Raw genomic sequence first — 22,905 nt, forward strand, 5'->3', positions numbered from 1 at the left:
CGAATCAGAATATGCAAATCGCATGTTGTAGGGGTAGCGAACAGCTGGAGGGGTGTGTCAAGCGCAGCCACGTCGAGTGCCTCCCAAGTCACAACCCGGCCAACGACTGGCGGAGGGTTCTCGAAAATGAATACTACTATCAGCATCCCAATCGCCGACGATCCTGACTAGATTGCGCCCTCGTGTGTGAGAGGGCAAGGGGACAGATGATGCCCTAGCTTTGATATATTCCTCGAGCATCGCCGAATTGCTCGTTAAGTAGCACGAGCCAGGTATTATCTACGACTGGGGCACAGGACAACCCACACATCAAAGCTGCGTTGGTGTGATAATATAGCCTTTCTATCATACTTTAAGCGCAGGTGCTATATCTAAAATGTCCGACTCGAAGGCCCAGGCTATGCTACTCTGTTTGAGGGCGGGTGAGACTCTGGCGCAAATCATTGAAGTGCAACAACAGCACTGGGCTAGGGGCGATTTACGACTCGACAGGGAGCGAAAGGTAAGAAATGATAGTCATAACGAACGTATTATCTGCGTGAGCCCTCTGATGAATTGTCTTGAGAGCCACCAAGTGGGCGACCGCATCCAATTGCTGTCCCGATTCGTGATCTGCGCCTGTCCAGACTCCAGAATGCCTCACCTCCTCCTCCATCTTGTCGCTTACCCCTCTCTCCTCCAATATTCGAGATCAATCCTCTACCACTGCCGTAGGTACGGAGGTCGTAGGGATTCCCCTTCAGATTTCGGACAGAGGAGCTCCGTAACCCCATCCACGGGCAGTTATCGTGGAATTATATTCGACTGATTTGCTCTTCTTTATTACCAACCCTGCAGGACCCGTGCGACGTCGCCTCTGCGCAAAAGGTCCCCGCTCAAACGATGCTAAATGCCTTGCCATTTGTAGCATTTCAAGATTCAATTTAATTGTATGAAATCAGCGCTGGAGAAAAGACGAGAGATCAGAAATTAGCTGGCGCTGACTATGCCGTTAGCCGGGTGGGGGAAGTTTGGAGGATGCGCAGGCTCTCCAGCGATCCCGGTCAAGGCAGACGGAGTATATCTGTATCATATGTAATCGCCCTTGATAGCATATTAAGGCCTGTAACTTGAGATCTATTACATTTCCGCCGCCCAGAGGAAATGTAAGTCTTGAAGAAGAAGAAAAAAGCAAAGAGAAGCGATGCAAACGACCGGCTTTTCTTTCAATCTTCATCGGAATAGAGCGGGGCGATTCTTCGAGGAGCGAACGGTGAGGTCCAACTGGGCTCTCAACCAGCGCATCTCGAAGTGACTAGTGGGAGTTGAACTGTACACCGAAAGTCTGCTGGCAGATTATTTGGTCCAGCGCCGAGGCGCATGCGACACCTCTGCGCCGGCAGGCTGCGGCGCACAAGGATGCAATATTCGTCGTGTGTGGGCTGACCTGCCCTAGCGATATTGAACGGCATGCTTCGATGGCGAACTCTGAAGGTCATCTGAAAATGCGACAAAAGCTACGGAATCCGCAGCTTCATGATGATAGGCAGCGTGAGGGACCGCCGGATCCGCGTCCCACACTGGGGGATCTTGTGGCTTTTTCGGCGACGCTGGGATTCAGAGCACGGGTGTAAACGGACCCCCTCCTCACAGATGCGCTGCGATGAAGTTTCGCAAATTAATTCCCAGCCATTCCCAGCTGCATTTGTATAACCTTTAAACTTTCCAGCCGTTTCTGAGCCAGAGAGTGCATGGCGACATCTCCGCAAGGGCTCTTTACTGGATAGTGAGCAGGAGTTGTCAATTCTCCCAGCTTCAGACAGCCGACGATGATCGTCGGCTAGAACTGGCTGCGAAACCTCGAATCTGCAGCCTAGCCTCCGCATTTTGGCAGTGGCAGCACATCGAGTCGACGAGTTTCCGGTGCGAACGACTGGCGATGAAGCGGCATTGTTGATCACGTGAACGCGCGTCTAAGTGGTTTTGGCCTCGTGTCATCCGTCGCGTCGAGGCCGCCCAAGAGACATTCGAGTTTGCTCAACTACACAGAAATGATCATCGAGATACTGTAAAGTATTTGTTGTCGCATAGCACAGTTGAGCAGAGTAAGCAGTTTAGCCGCAAATTTGCCCTACTGGTGGATAGTTATTAAGAATATAGCTTGTCTGCGGCGTGCTTGGGAAGACGCGTATAATGATGTCATAGATAGGATTCAAGCAAACCGAGCAAACATGGCTGACATAAGAAAAGAGTCCTGCAGCCGCAACAGGCTTAGCGCGGGATCTTGTTGATGGTTTCCCTTCTGGGACGAGGGTTGAATGCGGTTCCCCAGGCAGTCGGACGTTTTGCAGGTAATCCCTTTGTTTTCCAGCCCTTCCAGGACGTGATCGGGCTCTTATTTTCTTTTTTCTTCTCGCCGGTCCCCATGGAGTCGTACTTCTCCTTCTTTCTACATTAATATTCTTCTTTCCCGCGCTTGGTGAGAGCCTCTGGACCCTGTTGTCGTCCTGTGCTTTCTAGTCGGACTTGGCGCGGCTTTTGTTGTTTGTTTGGGCCTTTGAGTAGTATCACCTCAACTTCAAGCCAACCTCGACCCAACTTCGCCCACCCAGGCTGTCACCAAGTGAAAAATTGCCTGGCGTTCTCTAGTATTATCATTCACGCTCTGTTGAATGACCCAGAGTCCTTTCTTCCGACGCAATGGACGCAAAGGTATGCTTTTTTTTTTCTCAGTGCTCGCCCTGCTTTTTGCCCCAAGCAAACTATATGATGGCACGCGCATCTCGATTTGCCCTACGACAGCTTGCCATAAACATTACTTTTCGTTTATGCATTGAATCTGACTCTTGGTCTAACTCTAGCCTCATCGCATTCGTGTCCGCGGGGACGAAAATGCCCCGGTTCCCCTCGCCGCAACCAAATCCTTACTTCAGCGAACCAAGTCTACAACCGCGCTGTCTTCGACTTCTCAGAATGGTGCCGCTAAGATTGGTGCTCGCAGAGCTGCCTTCGGCGACGTAAGCAATACCACTAACTCTATGCATGGTAACGACGCCTTGCTCGCAGGCAAGAAGCCTCTCAGAGCGCTCGAAAAAGCGACATCAATCACCGAGAAGCCCACCGTGCTCTCGCAGCCCGCTCAGCGGCCCGCATCTGTTTCTGGCCTGAAAGGGCTTTTGAACAATGGAGCCAATCCCAAGCCGCTCGAAATTACCAAGCAGCCAGCTGGACAGCAACCGATTGCCAATTCCCGCAAGACCCTGAACAAGCGCGCTGCTGTTTTCAAAGATCACCTAGACCCATTGACCGAGAAGAAGGAACCCACATCCAAGGGATTTAACAACAAATTAGAGGAAGGCAACGACAAGAGTAATGCCAGACATAACTCGACGAAGATTGTGCAGCAGGACGACTCGAAGGAAGCAGTGGGCCCCGATGGGATGCTGGAGCGCCAGATTAGCAAGCTTGAGGCTTCGTTGGCGAGGTCTGAAACCAATGAAGGGGAAAAGGACGGATCAGAAATCGAGGAAGACGTTTGCAAAGTGCAGGCTGTACTGAAGCAGGCCGAACCTCATGAACATCAGCATGTCATGAAGACTCGCAGATCAAATACTGTCTCTCGCGAGTCACAAGACTACTTGTCTCATCAGTCTGAGCCTGAAGAGTACTGGGACGACGAGGAGGAAGAAAATGACGAGGATGATGGCTATATTACCGCTCGCTCCTACCGCTCTCGGAGCGAGAATACCACTGGTGGAGCAACCACACTCCTGTTCCCCAGATATAACCAGCAGACCAAGCGGGAATTGGCTCTCGCTAAACAGGTCGTTGAAGCTACTCGCACGGAGGAGGACATTGAGGATGACTATTGTGACACGAGCATGGTAGCTGAGTACAGCGAGGAGATCTTCGAGTACATGAGAGAGCAAGAGGTTTGTTCAACCAGTAGTTCACTTCGAGAACTATGCTAACGTACATTTCTAGATTAAAATGCTGCCAAATGCTCACTACATGGACAACCAAGCTGAGATTCAATGGTCCATGCGGTCTGTGCTTATGGATTGGCTTGTGCAGGTCCACCACCGCTTCTCCCTCCTCCCCGAGACGCTTTTCTTGTGTGTCAATTATATTGACCGTTTCCTCTCTTGCAAAATTGTATCGCTGGGAAAGCTGCAGCTTGTGGGTGCAACAGCTATATTTATTGCTGCCAAGTATGAAGAGATCAATTGCCCTTCGGTCCAGGAGATAGTCTATATGGTGGACGGTGGTTATACGGTCGATGAGATCCTTAAAGCTGAGCGGTTCATGCTGAGCATGCTCCAGTTCGAGCTGGGATACCCCGGCCCTATGAGCTTCCTGCGCAGGATTAGCAAGGCTGATGACTATGACCTCGAAACCCGCACTCTCGCCAAGTACTTTCTGGAGATCACCATCATGGACGAACGGTTCGTTGGGAGTCCCGCCAGTTTTCTTTCTGCGGGCGCCCATTGTCTGGCGAGGCTGATGCTGAGGAAGGGCACCTGGGTAGGTTATCTAGATCCCTCTTCAATTCACTCATAACTAATGCCTTATTAGTCCCCTGCTCACGTTCATTACGCTGGATACACCTATTCCCAGCTTCACCCTCTCCTATCTCTTATGATGGAATGTTGTGAGATGCCCCGCAAACATCATGCAGCCATCTATGAGAAATATACCGACAAACGGTTCAAGCTAGCTTCTCTCTTTGTCGAAGCCGAGATAAAGAAGAACTTTCGTCTGCCGGAGCCTACTAAGGACAACTCCATTCTCGACCGCAAGACGGCACAGGAATCAGGACAGTGGAAGCGAGGATAACTGTTTCTGAGTCGCACCTTGGGGCTTTTCATTTATTTCCTTTGTCTCTCTCGTCGCCTCGACTTCGCATTGCGCCGACAAGGTTTACTATGCGCCTTTTCCTTTGTTACATCCGACGAGTTTTCACAAAACGACCAGGCCGGCGCGCTGAGGATTGGAGAACCTGACTCCGAACCTTTACCTGAAGTATGCGATAAGGGCGCTGGGCGCCATGAGCATACTTATTCTCTCATCACATCACGGAAAAAAAAAATTAGTTCAGCAGGAACGGTCTCTGATACCTCAATGATCTTGACCGCTTCTTACTTATTTCCTTTCCTACGCCCTTGACGACTGGTGAATTCTCTTTCATGACTCTTACGCATTTGGTATTTAGACGGACGGTGGTAATAATGGAAACGGGATATCAAGCAGACGGAGTTTTCTTGTTTTATTTCTGCATCGCTTTCATGAGTTAAGATACCAAGGCCACGCCGTGCAGTCGGACATTCTTGACGGAAGTGACTATCCCTCGACCGCGATAACTTCATGCTGGTAGTCGTGAAGGCCTACACGGCATTTCATGATCATGGCCTGGACCGATCCTCGATTGCATTTCTTTTCTTTCCCCTATGTTCATTTTGGGAATCGGTTCTGTTTCTTCTCTTCGAATTTCATGTCCCATGAGGTTTATCACTCAGGATTATGGCGCTAGTAATGATATTGGATCTTTTTTACTTTTAGGACTTGCTCCGTTGCTCTTTATGGATCTGTAGAGTAGCTCCCCTTGATTCATCAGGAGTGGACTGGCGGCTCAGGTGATTTGGGACTTGTGTAATCATCCAAAAAGAACTGTACCATCTAGTTGGAATCTATCTGCGCCGTCTCTAATCTATCCAAGATTGATCTAACCAAATATCTCAAAATCCCGCCACATCCAAAGTCTAGATAGATACTGATCTACAGATCCAACCCATTGAACTCGACCAATTTTTTCACCAAGTCCAAGACCTTCTCTGCAAGACCATTCATTCCGATCGTCTCGTTCTTTCCGGATGATGGGGCCGCCTCCAGGAACGAAGCAGGGTTATCGATCCTCGCCGCAATAATCTCATCGACCATCATCCTAAGCCGGGAAACAAGAACACCGATTCGCGCCCACCCGCGCAGACGTAGCCAGCCGTCGACGATGAGGCCGCGGCCGGTTGTGTCGAGGTCGATGGAGCCGCAGAAGAGGAGGAGGGAGAAGGCGTTGAAAGCTTTTTTATTGAATCAAAATTAGTTCTGATATTGAAAGACCTGGAAAGGAGGGGAAAGAGGGTATGGGTAAGGGACTTACGGGTAAGATCGCGGACAAAGACCTTGGAGGTCTCCATCTTCGTGAAGTAAGAGAGGTAGGTAGCGGCGTTGGGGTACGATTGTGCGGAGAAGAGCAACGAGGAAGGGTGGATGAAAACGCGGCCGTTTTCCTGGTTGAAGTATTTGATTGTGCGGGCATCGGGATCGATTTCAAATGTTCCTGTGATTGAGCTGGCGAATTTCTTATCAGGGAATTGAATACGCGCGATCTGGGGTTGAAAAGCACCAGCAACAAGGGCACGGAGGAGGCTGCGGTTGGTGACGTTGCGGTTAAGACGAGAAAATGAAGGTGAGGTCTCGGAGTAATCGACAGGCAGGATGGCGGCGTCTTTGAGGGAGGTGATGAATTGGGCTTTATTGGAGGAAATGTCACGGAGGGTTTGGTGCGAGAGGAAGTTGGCGTTGCACCATGACTGGGTGCCCCAGTAGCCCTGGGCTTTTACGCGGTCTGACCATTCTTGGTAGGCGGATAGGTCTGTGAGAAGGTCGCCGTCGCCTTTAGAGAAGGAGGCTCGGGCGGCGTTTGCTTCTTCGCGTTTCTCGCGTGGGGAGACGAACGGGCTTTTCACGGTTAGGATGGCGGCGATGGTGATACAGGCGTCGATGCAGTTGAAGAGGGAGCCGTAGACCATGAGTTTTGCGCAACGGAGGTCGGCGGGGATCATGGAAAGATAACGTCCAAGTGCAGTTAGCTTGTCGTGATCTAATGCGCCAATTCGCTGCAGGAAGTTTAGAGCCCCTTCGACAGCGATGCTTTCCGGAGGAGTGATGGTGTTTGCGAGGAAAGAGGCAACGTCGTCGATCCCCTGCATGGAGCGCACGGAAAGACATAATTGCTCCAGCGGCACACGGCGAATTTCAGGGTCTGGTCGTTGGGGCATGCTAAGCTCGGCTTTACGTGTATATAGCTTGTAGCATGTACCAGCCCTAACTCGACCAGCTCTTCCTCGCCGCTGCTTGCATGCTGCTTGTGATGCCCACACTTCTTGTAGTCGAACCATGTTGTCTTTAGGGTCATAGCTCGTTTCCTTGACACGACCTGTATCGATGACGGCCACGATGTCCTCGATTGTGATAGACGTTTCGGCAACATTAGTCGCTGCAATGACCTTTCTTTTTCCCTTAGGAGCACTTTGGAAAACACGTCGTTGTTCAGCCGGGAGAAGAGATGCATGTAGCGGTAGTGGATGTGCGTTGGGAATCTTCTTAACGGCATTGAGACACCTATCAATCTCCATCGTTCCGGGCAAGAAGATCAAGATGCCGCCTGGTTGATCCCCAAGCTTGGAGTCGATATACCGAACCGTAGCTGCGATCAATTCGTAGTTAATACCCATTCCAATAGAGCGAAGAATCTTCCCGAAAGATTCGTCTGCTGCTGAAGAAGGCGCAACATCTTCGTCAAACCCTCTCTCAGTAAGTTCCGGCACAAATCCCGTGTCGCGAACAACATCATCCAGGTAGTAGTCGTCGACTGGGAAAGTTCGGCCTGGAATATGAACCAAGCCGACCGACTTAGGACCACCAAAATATTGAGTGAAGATATCTGCATCGAGTGTTGCACTCATGAGGATCACTTTGATGTCTTTGCGGTGGCGAAGGATATCTCTCAGGAGAGCCAAAAGGAAGTCTGTGTCAAGACTACGCTCGTGGACTTCATCAACAACCACATGTGTGACATCGGCAAGAGAGCTTGCAATGTTTCCAGAGCCGCTACCGGACTGTATCCTCCGAAGCAACACACCAGTTGTGACGAAGGTAATTTTTGTAGCCCCAGGCTTGGCCTTTGACTCGCCTCTGATGATATAACCAACCTCGTCACCTACAGTTGAGCATCGTTCGTCACTGACTCTGTCTGCCAGACCCAGTGCAGAGATACGCCGAGGCTGGGTGCAGATAATGTTCGCCGCTCCTCCAAGTCCTTTCTTGATCATATCATCTAGTATGAACTGGACTGATTGCGTACTCTTTCCACTGCCAGTTTCTCCGGAGATAATAGTGACCTGATGCGCGTTAACAGCGCGTACGATCGCATCCTGAGTGTTCCACGCAGGAAGTGACTCTCGCTGTTGTAGCATGGCTAATTGAGGTTTGGTTGTCTGCTTCACCTCCCAAGCTTCCTTGATAGCAAGACTCTTGGATGAGCCGGGCGACCAATCTATCCTCCTGGTGTTATTTTGCCGCTGGCGCGTGGGAAGCTCGAAAGTAGACTCAGATGATTTAACTGGGGGTGCTGAGATCGTTGAAATATCCCGTAATCTTCCTGGATCTTGAATGATTTCCGGCAAATGAGCTTCTAGCCAATCTATGATATTGTATACCATTTGTTCCCCAAGGAAGCTTTCCTCTGCAAATCTCACTGCTTGACGAATAGCACTTAGTCGAATGTATGCAGGAATATCTTTTGCTAATATGGAGATGATTGGGACTGAAGACGGGTAATGCCTAGATGGTCTCTGGAACCGGAAGCAGAGCGCCTCGGCTCCATTTAGCGACTCTCCCTCAATTGTGCAAGCCTTTGATGATTTGGCGGAATATCGTTCACCAAAGATGGCTTCTAAAGTCTCCTGTTCTTCTGCCCAGAGATCTTCGCCCTCCGATGATGTGGAATCGCTAGGTGTGCTTCCATGGACAAGAGTGCGCTGCAGAGACTCAGCTGCCGCAAGCTCATCGCCCTTGTGGCTATCTAGTGTGCGTGCACAGAGGTCCGCGGAATAACCAGCGGACGCAAGTCGCTTGAGCTTGGATTCCCTAGCAAGGTCATCACTGACCAGCGTGACGCCCACCGAATATCGTTCAGGCAAGCACCAAGGTGGTAAGTCGTCCTCCGGCACGTATATAAGAAGCCACTCGAGAACTTCTTCTCGGTCTTTGCATGCCGCGCTGGCTTCTTCAATGTGGCTCCGTCGGAACCCCAACTTTGTGAACTCCTCGATGATGGCCTCTCTTTCCAATTCGGAGATCATCACTTCATAAGGATTCCATATAGCATGTTCCTGCACAAGCGTCTCAATATCACGCCGCACTCTGTTCCCCAAGTCGACTTTTGGTGCGCTCGTCCAGACGTTTCTCGTTTTGTTCTGGCCACTGGGCCCTAGCCCTAAATTGGCCGTGCCGTCAGACGACTTGGCCTGAGCTGCCTGGCGCTCCTTCTGTTTCTTTTCCATCTCTGCAGCAGCAAGCTCGCGCTCCTTTTTGGCTAGGAACGGATCAGCCTCATACAACCAGCTGTCGCCTCTCTTCACTTCTATCGCCTTTAACTTCTCAAAGTCCTCTTTCCACAGCTTCTTGTAATCAGGCGGTAGCATCATGTGTAGGTTCGTTTTATTGCAAACGTGGAAGAGGGCATAGGTCGCAGCATAATGTCGAGCTTCCAGCGCCGTAGCCTGGTTGAACTCGGCCGGTAAACGTATGGGAGGGAGCGTAAGGGTTTCCTTAGTCTTGGGATCGATACGTCGCAATAACACAGAGGAGACAAAGCCACCACCAATTTTGTTCTAGACAAAGCAAAAATCGTTAGCATGAGGCCTTGTCAATTCCGCTACCCAGCTCAGATCCTTCTCTCACCATGGTATACTCCGGCTTCTCCCACTTATGTTTCTGGCAATGCTCCGACATCAAATTGACAGGCAATTTCCCCGTCCATGATGCGCCGCCAATTACCTGTTTGACTGTAGGCTTCTTCTGCTCGTCCGTTGGCTGCTGCGCTTTCTTCGCGCTTTCGGCGGTCTTCTCAGCGGCGGCTTTGGCCTGCTTCGTGCCAGGCTTGGGCACGCCACCTGGACGGGCGTCGGACTTCTTCTTGGACGGCATTATGTGGGGTTGAGACTAATGATACAGACACCCATGGAGAGCCCAGGTATGTATATCTTTGGTCTCCGGGGTGATGTTGGGTTGGTGGTGGCATTGCGATTATTCCGCGTTGAGTCCCCGCCTCAGGCAGCTTTTTCTTGTGCGCGGAGCCGCGGGGAAGAGCGATCGCCTCCGCTTTGTCTGTCATCCCATCTATACGAAGCCGATAGCAGTATGGAGACTGGAAAACCTACGAGCACTTTCTCGCCCCTATTGCTTTATACTTGACACAGCGGCAATATGGAAGGAAACACAGATTCGAACGCTGCGCCGCAAGCTCCAAAGCAGCCAGCTAAGAGAGACGCCTGTTTGTCCACACATCCAAACATATTCCCACCTTGCGCATTCCTCCTGAGCAAGAACAGCTAGCTAACTACTCGATAATCAGTCGCAGAGCTCCTATCACCAAAACCAAAGCACCAAAAGCCTGACAGTGGCAGCCTTGCCAAAGACATCCAGAAGAAAGCCTACGGGGTCTTCCGCCCTCGAGACGCTCTAGGCGCCTACATCGTGAAGCCCGAATCATACCCACCCAACGTTGTAATATACTACAACGATGATTTCGTCGTCATCAACGATCTCTTTCCCAAGGCCTCGCTGCACCTCCTCCTACTCCCGCGCGACCCAGCGAAGACGCTCCTTCACCCGACAGAAGCGTTTGATGACGCAGAGTTTCTGGAAAAGGTTAGAGAAGAAGCGAAGAAAGTTCGTACCCTGGCTGCAGGTGAGCTCCGACGAAAGTACGGGAAGTACTCGACGCAAGACAGAGAGCGAGAGGCAGCGCTTGTTGCTGAACCACCGCCGGAGTCCTTGCCTGCTGGGAGAAACTGGGAGGACGATGTCATGTGCGGGATACATGCGCATCCCTCGATGAACCACTTGCATGTCCACATCATGTCCGTGGACCGGTATAGTGACCGCTTGAAGCATAGAAAGCATTACAATAGCTTTTCGACGCCTTTCTTTGTGGACATCGAGGACTTTCCTCTGGCCGAAGATGATCTGCGACGGGACCCCGATCGGCAAGGTTATCTGCGACGGGATTTCCTCTGTTGGCGCTGCGGCCGCGACTTTAAGAACCAGTTCGTTGCGCTCAAGAGACACCTGGAAGATGAATTTGACGAATGGAAACGGTTGTGATTACGCCAAAATAAAGACGCTTCATGCTTTCTGAAACCACGGACATGATATTCTCTACTGTACTTTGAGCGCGCATAGATCAAGCCTGAACTTCATGTGCTACACTTTCATGACCACAATTTCATGAAGCGAGCGCTCGTAATCAAACACATCTCAAAGAAGCAAGGCTAGCATAGCCTCCAAGCGTAATATGTGTAAATATACAGGTATAGAATCCAATGTATAATAACAACTCGAGCAAATTACATTCTCAGTAATCCAGCGCTCAAGTTCCCTAATCTCAACTAAGACCCGATAGGAAGTCTTGTGCGCGCAAACTATATGAGAGCAATGGAGGCCCTTTCGGGAACTTCAGTGCATGACATTGGTATGCAGGCAACTGAATCGTAATCGACTCGTTTATGCGCGGGACTTGGATCGGGATGTGCCCTTGACCTTCCGGGCTTCGGGGCGGGCGATGTGGTGAGCAGGAATCCAGTCGGCATTGTAAGTTGTTGCGGAAGAAACAGCGGGGCTATCGACGGGAGTTTCAACCTTCTTGGTAGCGGAGGGCTTTTTCAAGCCCTCTGGCTTGGCAGTCTTGCGCTTCTGGGGGAAGTAGGGTGCAATCCAGACGGTGTAGAAAAAGTAACTGATGCCACCAAAGGAAGCAAGGAGGAAGAAGTAGAGGAAGATACTAAAAATCAAGATTAACCTTGCGCCCATGGATGATGATGGATGATGCATATGCCTACATTTGGGGGTCGAAGATGCTGGTCTCAGGCTCCACGACACTGACAGTGCCATTGTAGGCGTATACAGTGAAGAAACGGCCCTCGTTGTCCGAAATGACCGAGGCAAGAGAGAGCCTCAGATCCTGGGGGTGCATTTCGGTGGCAAAGCTATAGCTCAGGCTCTCGGTCTCACCGGCGGGGACCTCCACGCTATAGCGGGTCGCAGTCAGGTTACGGACAAGCTTGCTCTCCTCATCCAGAGTAGACAGAGTGCCACCAATAAAGTTCACAGTCACTGCGGACTCTTCATTATTGGTGAAGCTCACTAAGGCCTGAGTAGGGTGGCCGTTGACAAGCTTCACGCCGAAGATCTCAGAGGCAGGGAATGCAGCTTGCGCGGTCACGGCCAGGCTAGGGGCTTCAAATGTCTCTTCAGCCTTCTCGGAAGCATCCTGAAACAGAGGTCACGAGGTCAGCATATCAATTGGGTTAGTTTGAGTGTGGTTGGACTGTGTGAACGTACTGCTGCCAGAGTGCCGCCGATCAAGGCCTGAACCGAGAACAGAGCTAGGGAGAGGAAAGCGAAGCGAGCCATTGGGACTGATAGACGCCGGATCTTGTGAGAACACGGACGAATTCGAGGAGGAGCAAGGGGGACAAAGAAGAAAAGAAAAGAAAAGAAGAGGAGAGGAGAGGAGAGGAGGATGGAGGTTCGGGGGAAGAGGACACTCACAGCAAAGAGTCAAAGACACTTTGCTCCACGTTGGCGTTTGTTCCCCGGTCCCCGCTGACTCAGCCACACTTCCCCATCGCGCTTTCCGCTGGCGATAAACCGCGATTTCCGTCCAAAAAGGAGTTTATGGGGTTGCTGAAGCTGAGACAGATTGCTAATTAGACGCAAAAAGATAGGTTGAATGAGAGAAATCCTGTATTGTCACATGTTTCAGGTGTTGCGACGATTCTTTCATTCACTTTTGACCACGGATGATACATCTAAGCGCCCTGTACCAAGTTCTCCCCCATTCATTTCTGAATATCAGATGCTCCGTCTTTAATCCACCTTTTTCTCTGATGATTCTCCCATCCAAGTAGTTTTCTCTTTCTAAGTTGCTCTAGCAATTATGTCGGTTCGAGCTTACTTTGAGCGCTATCAAAAACTCACTTCTGTTGAGCAGAAGAAAGATACTTTGATCGAGGTATCTTCTCCGCGTTACTTTGTCCATGTCTAGTTCGATCTCTCTAACTTAACTTTGTTTTTTTAGGAACTCATACAACGATTGACAGAGCTTGAGAGCGCATATCAACAACAACAACTCGACCATGACCGTGAAAAGCGCTTTAATCGCGATATACAGATCCACGAGATGGAGTTGATGGAGCAAATATCGCGAACTAAGGCTATCATGGTAACCACTTTTACGATAGGCATACCTCTGATCGTAATGATTGCTGACTTGGACTCTTTGCTTCTAGAACCGCGAGCCCTTCGTAATCGTACTTCTCGACGGAGACAGCATGATATTCAAAGACGAGCTACTGCAGCTGGGGGAAGAAGGCGGCCGAAAAGCAGCAAACGAGCTGTTGTCGGTGGTGGACGACTATGTCGCTAACAACTTCCCAAGCATAATCTCGCCTAAGATCGTGACCAATATGTATGTCAATATGAAGGGGCTATGCGAAGCTTGTGTCCGCGGCGGTATTACAACGGATCCTTCAGTACTAGACGATTTTGCTCGTGGGTTTACCAGCAGTTATCCATTATTCAACTTTGTGGATGTTGGACCCGGGAACGATGCTGCACATGATAAGATAAAGGGTATGCAATGCACATGCACGGTTTTGATGCACAGTCCCTTTGTTGAAACCTCGCACTGACCGTTTGCTGTTCCGCAGAAATCTTCAAGTTGAATTTATATAACTGCCACTGCCACCAGATCTTTATGGGTTGCTCGGACGAATCCCCATATTTCCAGACCTTGAACGATACACTTGCAGATATGGACCTCCTAGGTCGGGTGTCATTAATTGAAGGGATCTCTTTTGGCAAGGATTTAGGCTCTCTGAAGCCACATTATAGGTGCACTAAGTTCCCTAGCCTTTTTCGAGATACCAAGATAAACCCGGTCTGGACTCCATGGAAAGCTGCAGTGGCCACCAAGCCTCGCTCTCTTCTCACGCCGTCGCCAAACCCTCATATATCGCCAAAGCCTCATTTGGTAGCACCGCTGTCTCGAACACCAAGTAATATTACCACAGCGAGTAACAGTGCGCCTGTCTCGTTGACGCCTGCAAGCTCCCACACCTCTGATGAGTTTCAACTGGTGCGTTCGAAACCCGCCTCTTCCTCTCGTCCTAAAATCGTGGAACGGAATAAGTACGGCCAGCGTGTAGACCGACTTGATGTCCAGAGCATCGCTCGCGAGGAAGTGAATCGCATTAAAAAGCTGAAGTTATGCAACTACTATTTCTTACAAGGCGAATGTCCCAACGAACATTGTCATCACGACCATGACCGCAAACTAACCAAATCCGAGCTCTTGACGCTGACAGCTGTCGCCCGCATGACTCCCTGTCGCTACGGATTGGAATGTGACGACCCGGAGTGTATGTATGGGCATCGTTGTCCCCAAAGTGAACCGGGACGAAAAGACTGCTATTGGGGCTCAAGTTGCCGGTTTAATACTGCAGCCCACGGCATTGACACCAATATCGTCAAAGTGACCAAGGTCTAATTTCTTCTTCTGCGCTTAGACGCACAATATCCTCTTGATAACACCCTTTTACCCTTTGCCTTGAGTTGCAGGGTTTGTAACATTATGGCGTCAAGGGCCGCTGAACACCATGTCCTCTGTATTAGTAATTGGTGAAACGGCGCGGTGTCTTCTCTTAGGGCGTTCTTTTCTGATTTGCGCCCCATCAAGCCTAGGAGCTTTGTATTTATGACAAGGAGCTATAGTAATAACCAATGCTACAGCATCAGACTTCGCCGGATGGCTGGACCCATCTAGCAATGCAACAATTTGCCCCGGGTCCCGCTTCATTCATGAATAGTCGTTTTCAGTAGTCCAAATCTCCTTTCCCATCCAAAACATTTTTGGTTAAGACAACCATGCGAACCCTGTTCATCTCGTGCCCTCTTTGAGTCCAGAGAATGGTTGCATCTGACCCCATATTCCATGATACAGCATTCAAAAGGCAAGGACGAGACTCTGCTTAGATCCCAAGGCTTCTTGCCATCTTCAACAGCCCGTTTCTTTTGCTCCTCTAGATCACCCCAGAGGATGAAGAGTTTCTCTCTCAGTCTATTCAAATGCCCGGTACTATTGCGTAAGCTTAGGGAAAGTCGCGTTAGCCTTATACTGCCGTAGAAATATTCACTTTTGAAGAAGTCACTTACTCAATCGCAGCCATGTCCAAAAGATACTCCGCCTCGGAATTCGAAACGAAGAGTCTAACCCGCTCCTTCGTTTGCCCCGGCGTGGCAGGCGAATTCCCTTCCACGAGGAGACAAAAGCGCCATTCCCATTTAGTATAAGTTCGGGATGTAGCTGGGTCGCGGTTCTTGTTGTATGCGAGGGAGGCGTGTTCTTGAAGAACGGCGAAATCTTCGAGTTGTGGCGGGTAGAAGTCGACGACGCGGACGGTGCTGAGGTAACAAAGGTTTTGAAACGGGAGGCGGTAGTTGATTCCGCAGGGGGATGGGTTGTTGTGCGAGGGGTTGTTGATTATGTCCCTGAGGGGAAGAGGGGGCACGCTGGGCGGGACGGCGGGCTTTACTGTTCTGAGATCAGTATAAAAGAACGAGTGAAATGTGTTCAAGACAGGAAGATGCCTACCGTTCGTATTTGCAGCGGGGCGCCGGTTGACACTGAGGGAAGTCTGACCGGATTCTTTTTTCGGTTCTGCTTTTGAACGTTTCTTCTTGGTGTTGGACTTCTTGGATAGTTCGGAGTCCTCATTTGCCTTTCGCTTCTGCAGTCTTGGATGCGCTTTCCAGTATTCTTCTTTGCGAGCGAGAAACGCCTGGACTCGAGAGTCATTTTCTGGCTTCACTAGGAAGACATTCACGGCATTTGGCTCGTGACGATCAGTATGCATGGCACCCTCGAGGGCTGCTCCTTCAACCCGGCTTCCTTTGATGCGAACATTCTTCAAGCGAACAACGTCACTTATATTACAGTTACTCCGTACCCATAAGGAATGTGGTTCCCAGAGCGTTATTTGTATAGTCATTCGTCCCGATGGGCCATCCCATTTCTTCTTCGGGCGACGGAGATAGTTATGAGGGTCTCCTTCGCGGCCATGGTCCGGATCATCATCGTTGTCAGATTGATAAGAATAGAAATTCTCATTCTCCGTGAAGTCAGTGAAATAGAGAGTTGTTTTATCGAAGTCGTTGTGGATCTTGACTATTTCGCCGATAAGATCATAGAACCGCCGATCCTCGATGTCTTTCAACAGCGCAAAGGCCCTTTTCGACGGATTTGAAGTTACTTTCGAGGCTGCGAGTTGAGCAAAGTCTGGCGTAGCCGTAGGGACCCGAAACGTTGTAGGGACTCCTTCTAGCAGAGACAACGCTAGGGTCTTCTCCTGATAGGTGGGCTCAAAAGCCATAGGCCCAGTGAGTGCAGAGAGATGGGATGTGGGATCTCGATCCGGACGAAAGACTGCCCATGGAACATTTTGATTCTGAGCGGCCACCCCCATCGGCTTGCTATCCATTACCTTAACCTAAAAGCACCCGTCAGTATGAGGGCACCTAAAAACCGGGCGCGTAGAGACGGACCCATAGATTCCGTAATAAGATCACATCTCCTTCCCGAATCGGTGGCAGAAGTGACTCTGTCTCCTTGAAGTATCTTATCTTCAAACCATCCCAGATGTGTCCATTGTCCAGGTTGCAATCTTTGATAGTAAAGGTGATGCAGGTAGAAGTGCCTTGAGTTCTGATCGCCCCACCCCAGATGTCCACAACCACAGCGATTACATTGACAGCGCCCCTTCTCGCGAGCGCGGTGGTCACGTTAACATAGCCTGGTGGGAGTCGCGGCAGCTTCATGGTGGGCTGTCGCGTGCTATTGATATTAAGTAACCTCGCGGTAAAGGCAGATTTAAACTCATATCTCAGGTTGGCATCAGCAAATAGTAGCACGACTCGATGCCATGCCTTAAGTCGAGTATCTGTCGAAATCCGACGGCATGGGCAGATCAGGAAGACTTAAAGAGATGGACGCGTCTCGACCACACTGTAACTACTAACTTATTGTTTGTAGGGCGGATCCGCGCTAAAACAGATCGCTTCGGCGCTTACAGGAGGGAAGGTGCATGAGCATAATGCGCTAGACCCGAAACGGCGTGCCAATCCCGTGACAGAGGGTCGGGTGTTATTATTTTTCCCCTCCATCGCCTTCGCTTTCCACTTCATTTCCTCCTTCTGCCAGGCGCTCCCCCCGCGAAAAAAAAAAGAAGCCCTTTTTATCTTCTTTATCTGGCCCTTGTTTTTCTCCCTTGACTCGGGGACTTTCATTATCGCCTTCTCTTCCCTCCTCCATTTCCAACCTCCTCTCTCACTATCGCCTTCGTCCCCTCTTACCGCTTCCCCACCTAGAGCTCGCTCCGTTTTTCTACTTTGTTTTTTCTTCTCTCACCCTAGCAACCATGGCCGAACGCTATATTCCGGAGCATCGCCGCACCCAATACAAGGCCAGAAACCAGTTTCGCCCTGATGAGCTCCGTCGTCGTCGTGAGGAACAGCAGGTCGAGATCCGCAAGGCGAAGAGGGAAGAAAACTTGGCCAAGCGACGAGGTATCCAGACTCGGGATGGTGGTATCGGTGTAGGAGGTGGTCCTGCCGCCGCTGAGAGTGATGATGAGGCGAGCGCTATTGAAAGTGAAGTATGTGATAGCTCAGTTCCTGCTATTTCCTCAGTCGCCGCCGCATCTGTTCGCCCGAGCCGACAGTGGTTCCCTTTGTTCCAGCCCTGCAAGGTGCTCACCGCCTAAGCATGTGCTCGGGACTATGACCCAGACCCGGTGTCGCCCCCGCAGGGCAGTTCAGCCCCAGAAAATCACTTCCCATGCTTAGGTCATTCGTTGATTGTGATAATGCTAATATGTACTTTCTCAGCTCAATGTTGAGCTGCCAGAGATGGTTAAGGGTGTCTTTTCCGACCAGATTGAGGCCCAAATCCAAGCGACAACCAAGTTCAGAAAGCTCCTTTCCAAGGAGCGCAACCCTCCTATCGAACGTGTTATCGAAACTGGTGTTGTGTCCCGCTTCGTGGAGTTTTTGCGATCCCCTCACACCCTTGTTCAGTTCGAGGCCGCCTGGGCTTTGACCAACATTGCTTCCGGGTCCGCTCAACAAACTCAAGTCGTCATTGAAGCCGGCGCCGTCCCAATCTTCGTCGAGCTTCTGAGCAGCCCTGAGCCTGATGTTCGTGAGCAAGCCGTCTGGGCTCTAGGAAACATTGCGGGTGACAGCCCTCAATGCCGTGACTTCGTCCTCAACGCCGGTGCTCTCCGGCCCCTCCTGACACTGATCAATGACGGCCGAAAGGTCAGCATGCTCCGCAATGCTACCTGGACTCTGAGCAATTTCTGCCGTGGAAAGACTCCCCAGCCTGACTGGAATACCGTATGTTACTCCCTCCTCAAACCCTTCACAAATCATCCAGCCATTCCTGACAACTGCTCAGATTGCTCCTGCTCTTCCCGTTCTCTCCCAGCTTATTTACATGCTTGACGACGAAGTCCTGATCGATGCGTGCTGGGCTATCTCCTACTTGTCCGATGGTCCCAACGAGAAGATCCAAGCTGTTATCGAAGCCGGCATTCCTCGTCGTCTTGTCGAGCTTCTCATGCACGCTTCCACCTCCGTTCAGACCCCCGCTCTTCGCTCAGTTGGCAACATCGTCACTGGTGATGATGTTCAGACCCAGGTTATTATCAACTGCGGCGCTCTCCCCGCTCTTTTGTCTCTTCTGAGCTCCACCAAAGACGGCATTAGAAAGGAAGCTTGCTGGACTATTTCCAACATCACTGCCGGAAACTCCAGCCAAATCCAGTCCGTCGTCGATGCTAATATTATCCCTCCTTTGGTACACCTGCTTGCCAATGGAGATTTCAAAACCCGCAAGGAAGCTTGCTGGGCGATTTCCAACGCCACCTCCGGTGGACTGCAGAAGCCTGAGCAGATCCGCTACCTCGTTAGTCAAGGATGCGTCAAGCCGCTCTGCGACCTCCTTGCTTGTCCTGACAACAAGATTATTCAGGTGGCTCTGGACGGTCTTGAGAACATCCTCAAGGTCGGCGAGATGGACAAGGAGGCCGCACAGTCGGGCGAGGCTCGCATCAACCGCTATGCTCTCTTCATTGAGGAGGCGGGCGGTATGGAGAAGATCCACGACTGCCAGAACAACGCCAACGAGGAGATCTACATGAAGGCTTACAACATTATCGAGAAGTACTTCTCGGACGAAGATGAAACCGGTGGTGACATTGACGAGCTTGCTCCTCAACAAACGCAAAGCGGGTTTACTCTCGGCGCTACCCAACAGCAACCCGGTGGGTTCTCGTTCGGCGGCGCCAACGGCGGTGACTCCATGGACATGTAAAGCCATGGATAAAAAGCAAGTACGGAACCCTAATTTCGGGCAACTCATGCTCAACCCCTCAGCACCTTGACCCTAGGAGGTGGATTGTGGCTTCGACTCGCGTCAAAAAGTTTTACGTGCGGCCAGGGACACCCCCGCGCAGAACGCCCCATGACATCGATTCAGACCATCGGGGTGGTAATCCTCTGGGTATCTGAGTTACTTACTGCTCTTCAAGATTGGCGTAGAAGTCTTCGGGAGTCGATTTCACAGATACCACACCGGGTTATTGTTTCGGTTTTCTAATCCCCCCTTCTCATTCTCACCCCTCGACACCTTCACCTGTTTCCATTCCATTCCCCGTCGACCCTTTTTCTATACTTCCCCTTCTTGACATTTTCACGATAAACAAGATTCACCGTCATGTATCCCTTTTACTCCTAAACGCCATGTCATGTATCCATTTCTTTTTTGTTCCAGGTCACCCTAGCATTCCTCATACACGGGCGTAGTTGTTTATAGGTTCTAAATCGGCTGTTATTCCTATCACTTTTACAATTGTTATTCTACTTTACATCCCTTTTGCTTTTTCTAGGAGGTCTGATGTCAAGTCGTATCCATTCTCCCAAAAGATTGAATATCTAGTAACGTCCATTTACTGAACCCCTCAATGATCAGAATTACTCTTTCAACTCTAAATTGGATCATGTCAGTCTATCTGTGGAGTTTGTGGGTAGATTGGAGTCAAAATGTAGGGATTAGGGCTCCTTTTTGTGTCTAGTACCATGTCATAACTTCGAGTTTATTCTGAGATATTGCCACTAAGTACCTTCCTTGGTTCGACCGCTCTCAGAAGTAGGTGTTACCAATTCGCCCACCCCCGATGCAAAGCCTTAGATTCAAACTCCGCAATGAAATCTCGCAGTGAGTGCCGAAGCTCCCAGATTTGACGCGAAACTGTCCAACTTTCCCGCTCGTCATAAATCGGACTATTGCTGTCTATCACACAGAGATGCTTTGCAACGTCTTTCACGTCGTCGGACGGGGTAGCGGATGGAGGTTGTAAGGGTTCGTTATAAGAATTAACAGCAGAATTACCTTCAGCAGCCGAATGTAATACGGCATCACTTGCTTCGTCGGTCCCATTTGCTTCCGATCCAAGCATCCCTTCTCTCTCCCAATCGTCGTACCGGACAGGGTTGAGGGGGCGGAATCCGACAGCCCACATCGTCTGATCGCCTGTTTGCCAGTGGGCACGCTCGCAGATAAACAGCCCCGAGCCTTCGTTATCGCTGTAATGTTCGACCAGGCCTGGGAGAGTGCCCGGCGGGGGTGGAGGCGGATTGCCTTCACGCCGAGCTCTACGATAGTCGCGGATTTGAGCTTTGTAGTTTCCTCTTGCGGTCAGCTCCGCCAGGTAGTGTTGGGTGCAGTCGTAGGCACTTGCCCCTGGGAGGAAGTAGCAGTCTAGTCTTGGCTCGTAGTCGAAGGAGCCTTCTTTCATGATCACGTCGTGTAGCCGAGTAAGATCGAGACCGATGTCGTCTGGTTGAATATCCAGATGTGTGAAGTATATAGCATGGGAGTAGAGCGGTGGAAGGGGCATATCACCATGGCCGGAAAAGAGCATATAGGCTCGGTGGCCCCGATGATCTGGAAACGGGATGCTGAGTGTTATGCAGGGCTGTGAAGGACGAACGACTTCAGAGTCGCTTGGCTCAGGGTCAGAACCAGCGAGATCCTCGAGGCGGTTCCTGATTTTTATGAAGCGCTGTTGCCCATCACATCGCATGTAATAAGATTCCTGCCAGAGTGCAGGGCAGATGCCACCTCGTGACATTTGGCAGTCTCTGAGGTACCAACTCCCAACGCAGTTGAACTTGACAAATGATAGAGTTGTGCGTGTTTCGTTTAGGGTTTTCTGGAAAGATCTATAATTCGCTGCTTTGGAGAGAGCAGACTCGGTAACCAGGTCGACTCTAAGTAACCTCAAAGAGGGAAAATCGCTGGAGCTTATGAGTACGTCTTCAACTTGGTCGTCTAAATCTGGTATTTCCCGTAGACCTTCACCCTCGTAGAAGGTGATCGATTGAAGAGCAGGAGACGATGGTAGAGTATCCTTGAGCTGGATTGAGGAATCGAGGGACTTGCTGCATCCCCCAAGAAGCACTTCGGGATTGATACAGATACGCTTGAGGCGGTTAAATGATCTTAGCTGGTCAAAGCGACCTACCTGGTATCCTGTAAGCCCGCAGCGATATAAATCGAGTGTCTCAAGGGAGTCTTGGTGCATCTGAAGGGCATCCCATAATGCTGGGTTTGGGATTTGAAGACTGGGGTTGCGTAGTGACTCAAAATAGTCATCCTTGATGTAGCAAGAGAGGCTTCTTAGAGCCAGAGGTGCCCTCAAAAAAGCCTGAATATCATGAATTGTTGCCTTTGACTCTTCGCTGCAGACCATAGTGAGATCTTGTACGTTCGAAAAGCCCTGGTGTCTCAGTAACGTAGATGCCCCAACTACATCGACCTCAAAGATCGATAGTACACTGAGACCAGGAAAGAAGATAATAGGCCAAACATCGTCGAGCTGTAGACGAGCGTGATCCCCTCTAGCGAGCTTCTCGATGTCAACCTCGACATAGATTTCTCCCCACAAGCGGACTGAAGTCAAGCACGAGAGTGCACCACTCTGGGCTTCTTCCTGGTGGTTCAGGAGGGCTTGTCGAAGAACAGCCCCCAATACGGGATCGGAGCGTGGAACGTGTGCGTCAATTGATCTGACATTCGGCAAGCAGGTGAGGAGTAGCGCCATGACTGGTCGACGGTCGCCTTTGGAGATGCTATCAAAGATCTCCTCCTCCAATGCAGCAAGTCCAGCTCGATGTATCGCCTCCAGGACGAGGTCTAAACCATCTATAATAATCTCAAACTTTTTGCCAAGTGCTTCGTAATGATTAAACCCCCAGTTTCCGACAGCGAGACTATGCACCAGGGAAGCAATATGAGAGCTCCGGAGGACAGTGGTAAAGAAACTCCAGAGGGAAAAAAAGGACTGTTTGGCTCCATTGTAGGTCCATTTCTTGTAGATGCGAGGTAACAGGAATTGATGCCACCTGCGGCTTAATAGAGCCAGGTGGCAGAGGCGGGGGTGGCCACAGTCGACTAGAGCATAGTCCAAAATCCAGTCGAAGATTTCGGCAGGCAGAGTCTCAAAATCTAGCATTTTCATCGCTGTCTTATGGAGTTGTGCTGCTCGCAAAGAATCAGTAGCAAGAAGCATGCTCCAGAAAGAAAGAAAGAAAGAAAGAAAGGTTCCAATGAGCAGCCACAGCCGCATTGGGAATAGCAGTGCGGTAGGTACGCCAAGGTCGTGGATTATCACGGACTGTCCCTACATCTCGGATTATTTGGAGAATATCGTGTAGTGACATGGGATGAAGTTGGTGAGGTGA

The 22,905-nt window shown here is 50.5% G+C and overlaps 9 protein-coding genes across 9 annotated transcripts; 5 read left to right on the plus strand and 4 right to left on the minus strand.

The window, feature by feature from the left end:
* The first annotated feature begins 335 nt into the window (after nucleotides 1-335).
* On the plus strand, nucleotides 336-900 carry BJY04DRAFT_105913 (uncharacterized protein). The gene has a single exon (XM_073708031.1). It carries the CDS (start codon nucleotides 377-379, stop codon nucleotides 806-808), a length of 432 nt encoding a protein of 143 aa, XP_073568679.1. The 5' UTR covers nucleotides 336-376; the 3' UTR covers nucleotides 809-900.
* Nucleotides 901-2,404: 1,504 nt separating this feature from the next.
* BJY04DRAFT_229568 (cyclin family protein) lies at nucleotides 2,405-4,966 on the plus strand. The gene is made up of 4 exons (XM_073719093.1): nucleotides 2,405-2,691; nucleotides 2,841-3,911; nucleotides 3,964-4,503; nucleotides 4,555-4,966. Exons 1-4 carry the CDS (start codon nucleotides 2,680-2,682, stop codon nucleotides 4,813-4,815), a joined length of 1,884 nt encoding a protein of 627 aa, XP_073568680.1. The 5' UTR covers nucleotides 2,405-2,679; the 3' UTR covers nucleotides 4,816-4,966.
* Nucleotides 4,967-5,549: 583 nt separating this feature from the next.
* On the minus strand, nucleotides 5,550-9,966 carry BJY04DRAFT_229570 (RNA helicase; the record flags this gene model as incomplete). The annotated part of the gene is made up of 3 exons (XM_073719094.1): nucleotides 5,550-6,053; nucleotides 6,134-9,650; nucleotides 9,721-9,966. The coding sequence occupies 3 exons, from the start codon at nucleotides 9,964-9,966 to the stop codon at nucleotides 5,755-5,757; spliced, it is 4,062 nt and encodes a 1,353-aa protein (XP_073568681.1). The 3' UTR covers nucleotides 5,550-5,754.
* Nucleotides 9,967-10,146: 180 nt separating this feature from the next.
* On the plus strand, nucleotides 10,147-11,345 carry BJY04DRAFT_105933 (DNA 5'-adenosine monophosphate hydrolase). Its single transcript, XM_073708033.1, has 2 exons — nucleotides 10,147-10,312; nucleotides 10,394-11,345. The coding sequence occupies exons 1-2, from the start codon at nucleotides 10,246-10,248 to the stop codon at nucleotides 11,143-11,145; spliced, it is 819 nt and encodes a 272-aa protein (XP_073568682.1). The 5' UTR covers nucleotides 10,147-10,245; the 3' UTR covers nucleotides 11,146-11,345.
* BJY04DRAFT_105940 (putative translocon-associated protein, alpha subunit) lies at nucleotides 11,245-12,584 on the minus strand. The gene is made up of 3 exons (XM_073708034.1): nucleotides 12,382-12,584; nucleotides 11,880-12,310; nucleotides 11,245-11,821 (listed from the first exon to the last, which is right to left on the minus strand). The coding sequence occupies exons 1-3, from the start codon at nucleotides 12,451-12,453 to the stop codon at nucleotides 11,545-11,547; spliced, it is 780 nt and encodes a 259-aa protein (XP_073568683.1). The 5' UTR covers nucleotides 12,454-12,584; the 3' UTR covers nucleotides 11,245-11,544.
* Nucleotides 12,585-12,727: 143 nt separating this feature from the next.
* On the plus strand, nucleotides 12,728-14,879 carry BJY04DRAFT_194781 (CCCH zinc finger protein). Its single transcript, XM_073712117.1, has 4 exons — nucleotides 12,728-13,054; nucleotides 13,121-13,264; nucleotides 13,332-13,674; nucleotides 13,752-14,879. Exons 1-4 carry the CDS (start codon nucleotides 12,980-12,982, stop codon nucleotides 14,588-14,590), a joined length of 1,401 nt encoding a protein of 466 aa, XP_073568684.1. The 5' UTR covers nucleotides 12,728-12,979; the 3' UTR covers nucleotides 14,591-14,879.
* On the minus strand, nucleotides 14,636-17,082 carry BJY04DRAFT_229574 (telomere-binding alpha subunit central domain protein). The gene is made up of 4 exons (XM_073719095.1): nucleotides 16,645-17,082; nucleotides 15,695-16,589; nucleotides 15,256-15,634; nucleotides 14,636-15,190 (listed from the first exon to the last, which is right to left on the minus strand). The coding sequence occupies exons 1-4, from the start codon at nucleotides 16,915-16,917 to the stop codon at nucleotides 14,896-14,898; spliced, it is 1,842 nt and encodes a 613-aa protein (XP_073568685.1). The 5' UTR covers nucleotides 16,918-17,082; the 3' UTR covers nucleotides 14,636-14,895.
* Nucleotides 17,083-17,299: 217 nt separating this feature from the next.
* Nucleotides 17,300-19,767, plus strand: BJY04DRAFT_105964 (karyopherin alpha). Its single transcript, XM_073708035.1, has 3 exons — nucleotides 17,300-17,753; nucleotides 17,986-18,495; nucleotides 18,557-19,767. Exons 1-3 carry the CDS (start codon nucleotides 17,517-17,519, stop codon nucleotides 19,472-19,474), a joined length of 1,665 nt encoding a protein of 554 aa, XP_073568686.1. The 5' UTR covers nucleotides 17,300-17,516; the 3' UTR covers nucleotides 19,475-19,767.
* A 548-nt stretch (nucleotides 19,768-20,315) lies between these two features.
* On the minus strand, nucleotides 20,316-22,676 carry BJY04DRAFT_220705 (uncharacterized protein; the record flags this gene model as incomplete). Its single annotated transcript, XM_073716933.1, has 1 exon — nucleotides 20,316-22,676. The coding sequence occupies one exon, from the start codon at nucleotides 22,674-22,676 to the stop codon at nucleotides 20,316-20,318; it is 2,361 nt and encodes a 786-aa protein (XP_073568687.1).
* Between the last annotated feature and the right edge of the window lie 229 nt (nucleotides 22,677-22,905).

Source organism: Aspergillus karnatakaensis (assembly GCF_047715665.1).
Source record: "Aspergillus karnatakaensis strain CBS 102800 unplaced genomic scaffold BJY04scaffold_42, whole genome shotgun sequence".
NCBI lineage: Eukaryota > Fungi > Ascomycota > Eurotiomycetes > Eurotiales > Aspergillaceae > Aspergillus > Aspergillus karnatakaensis.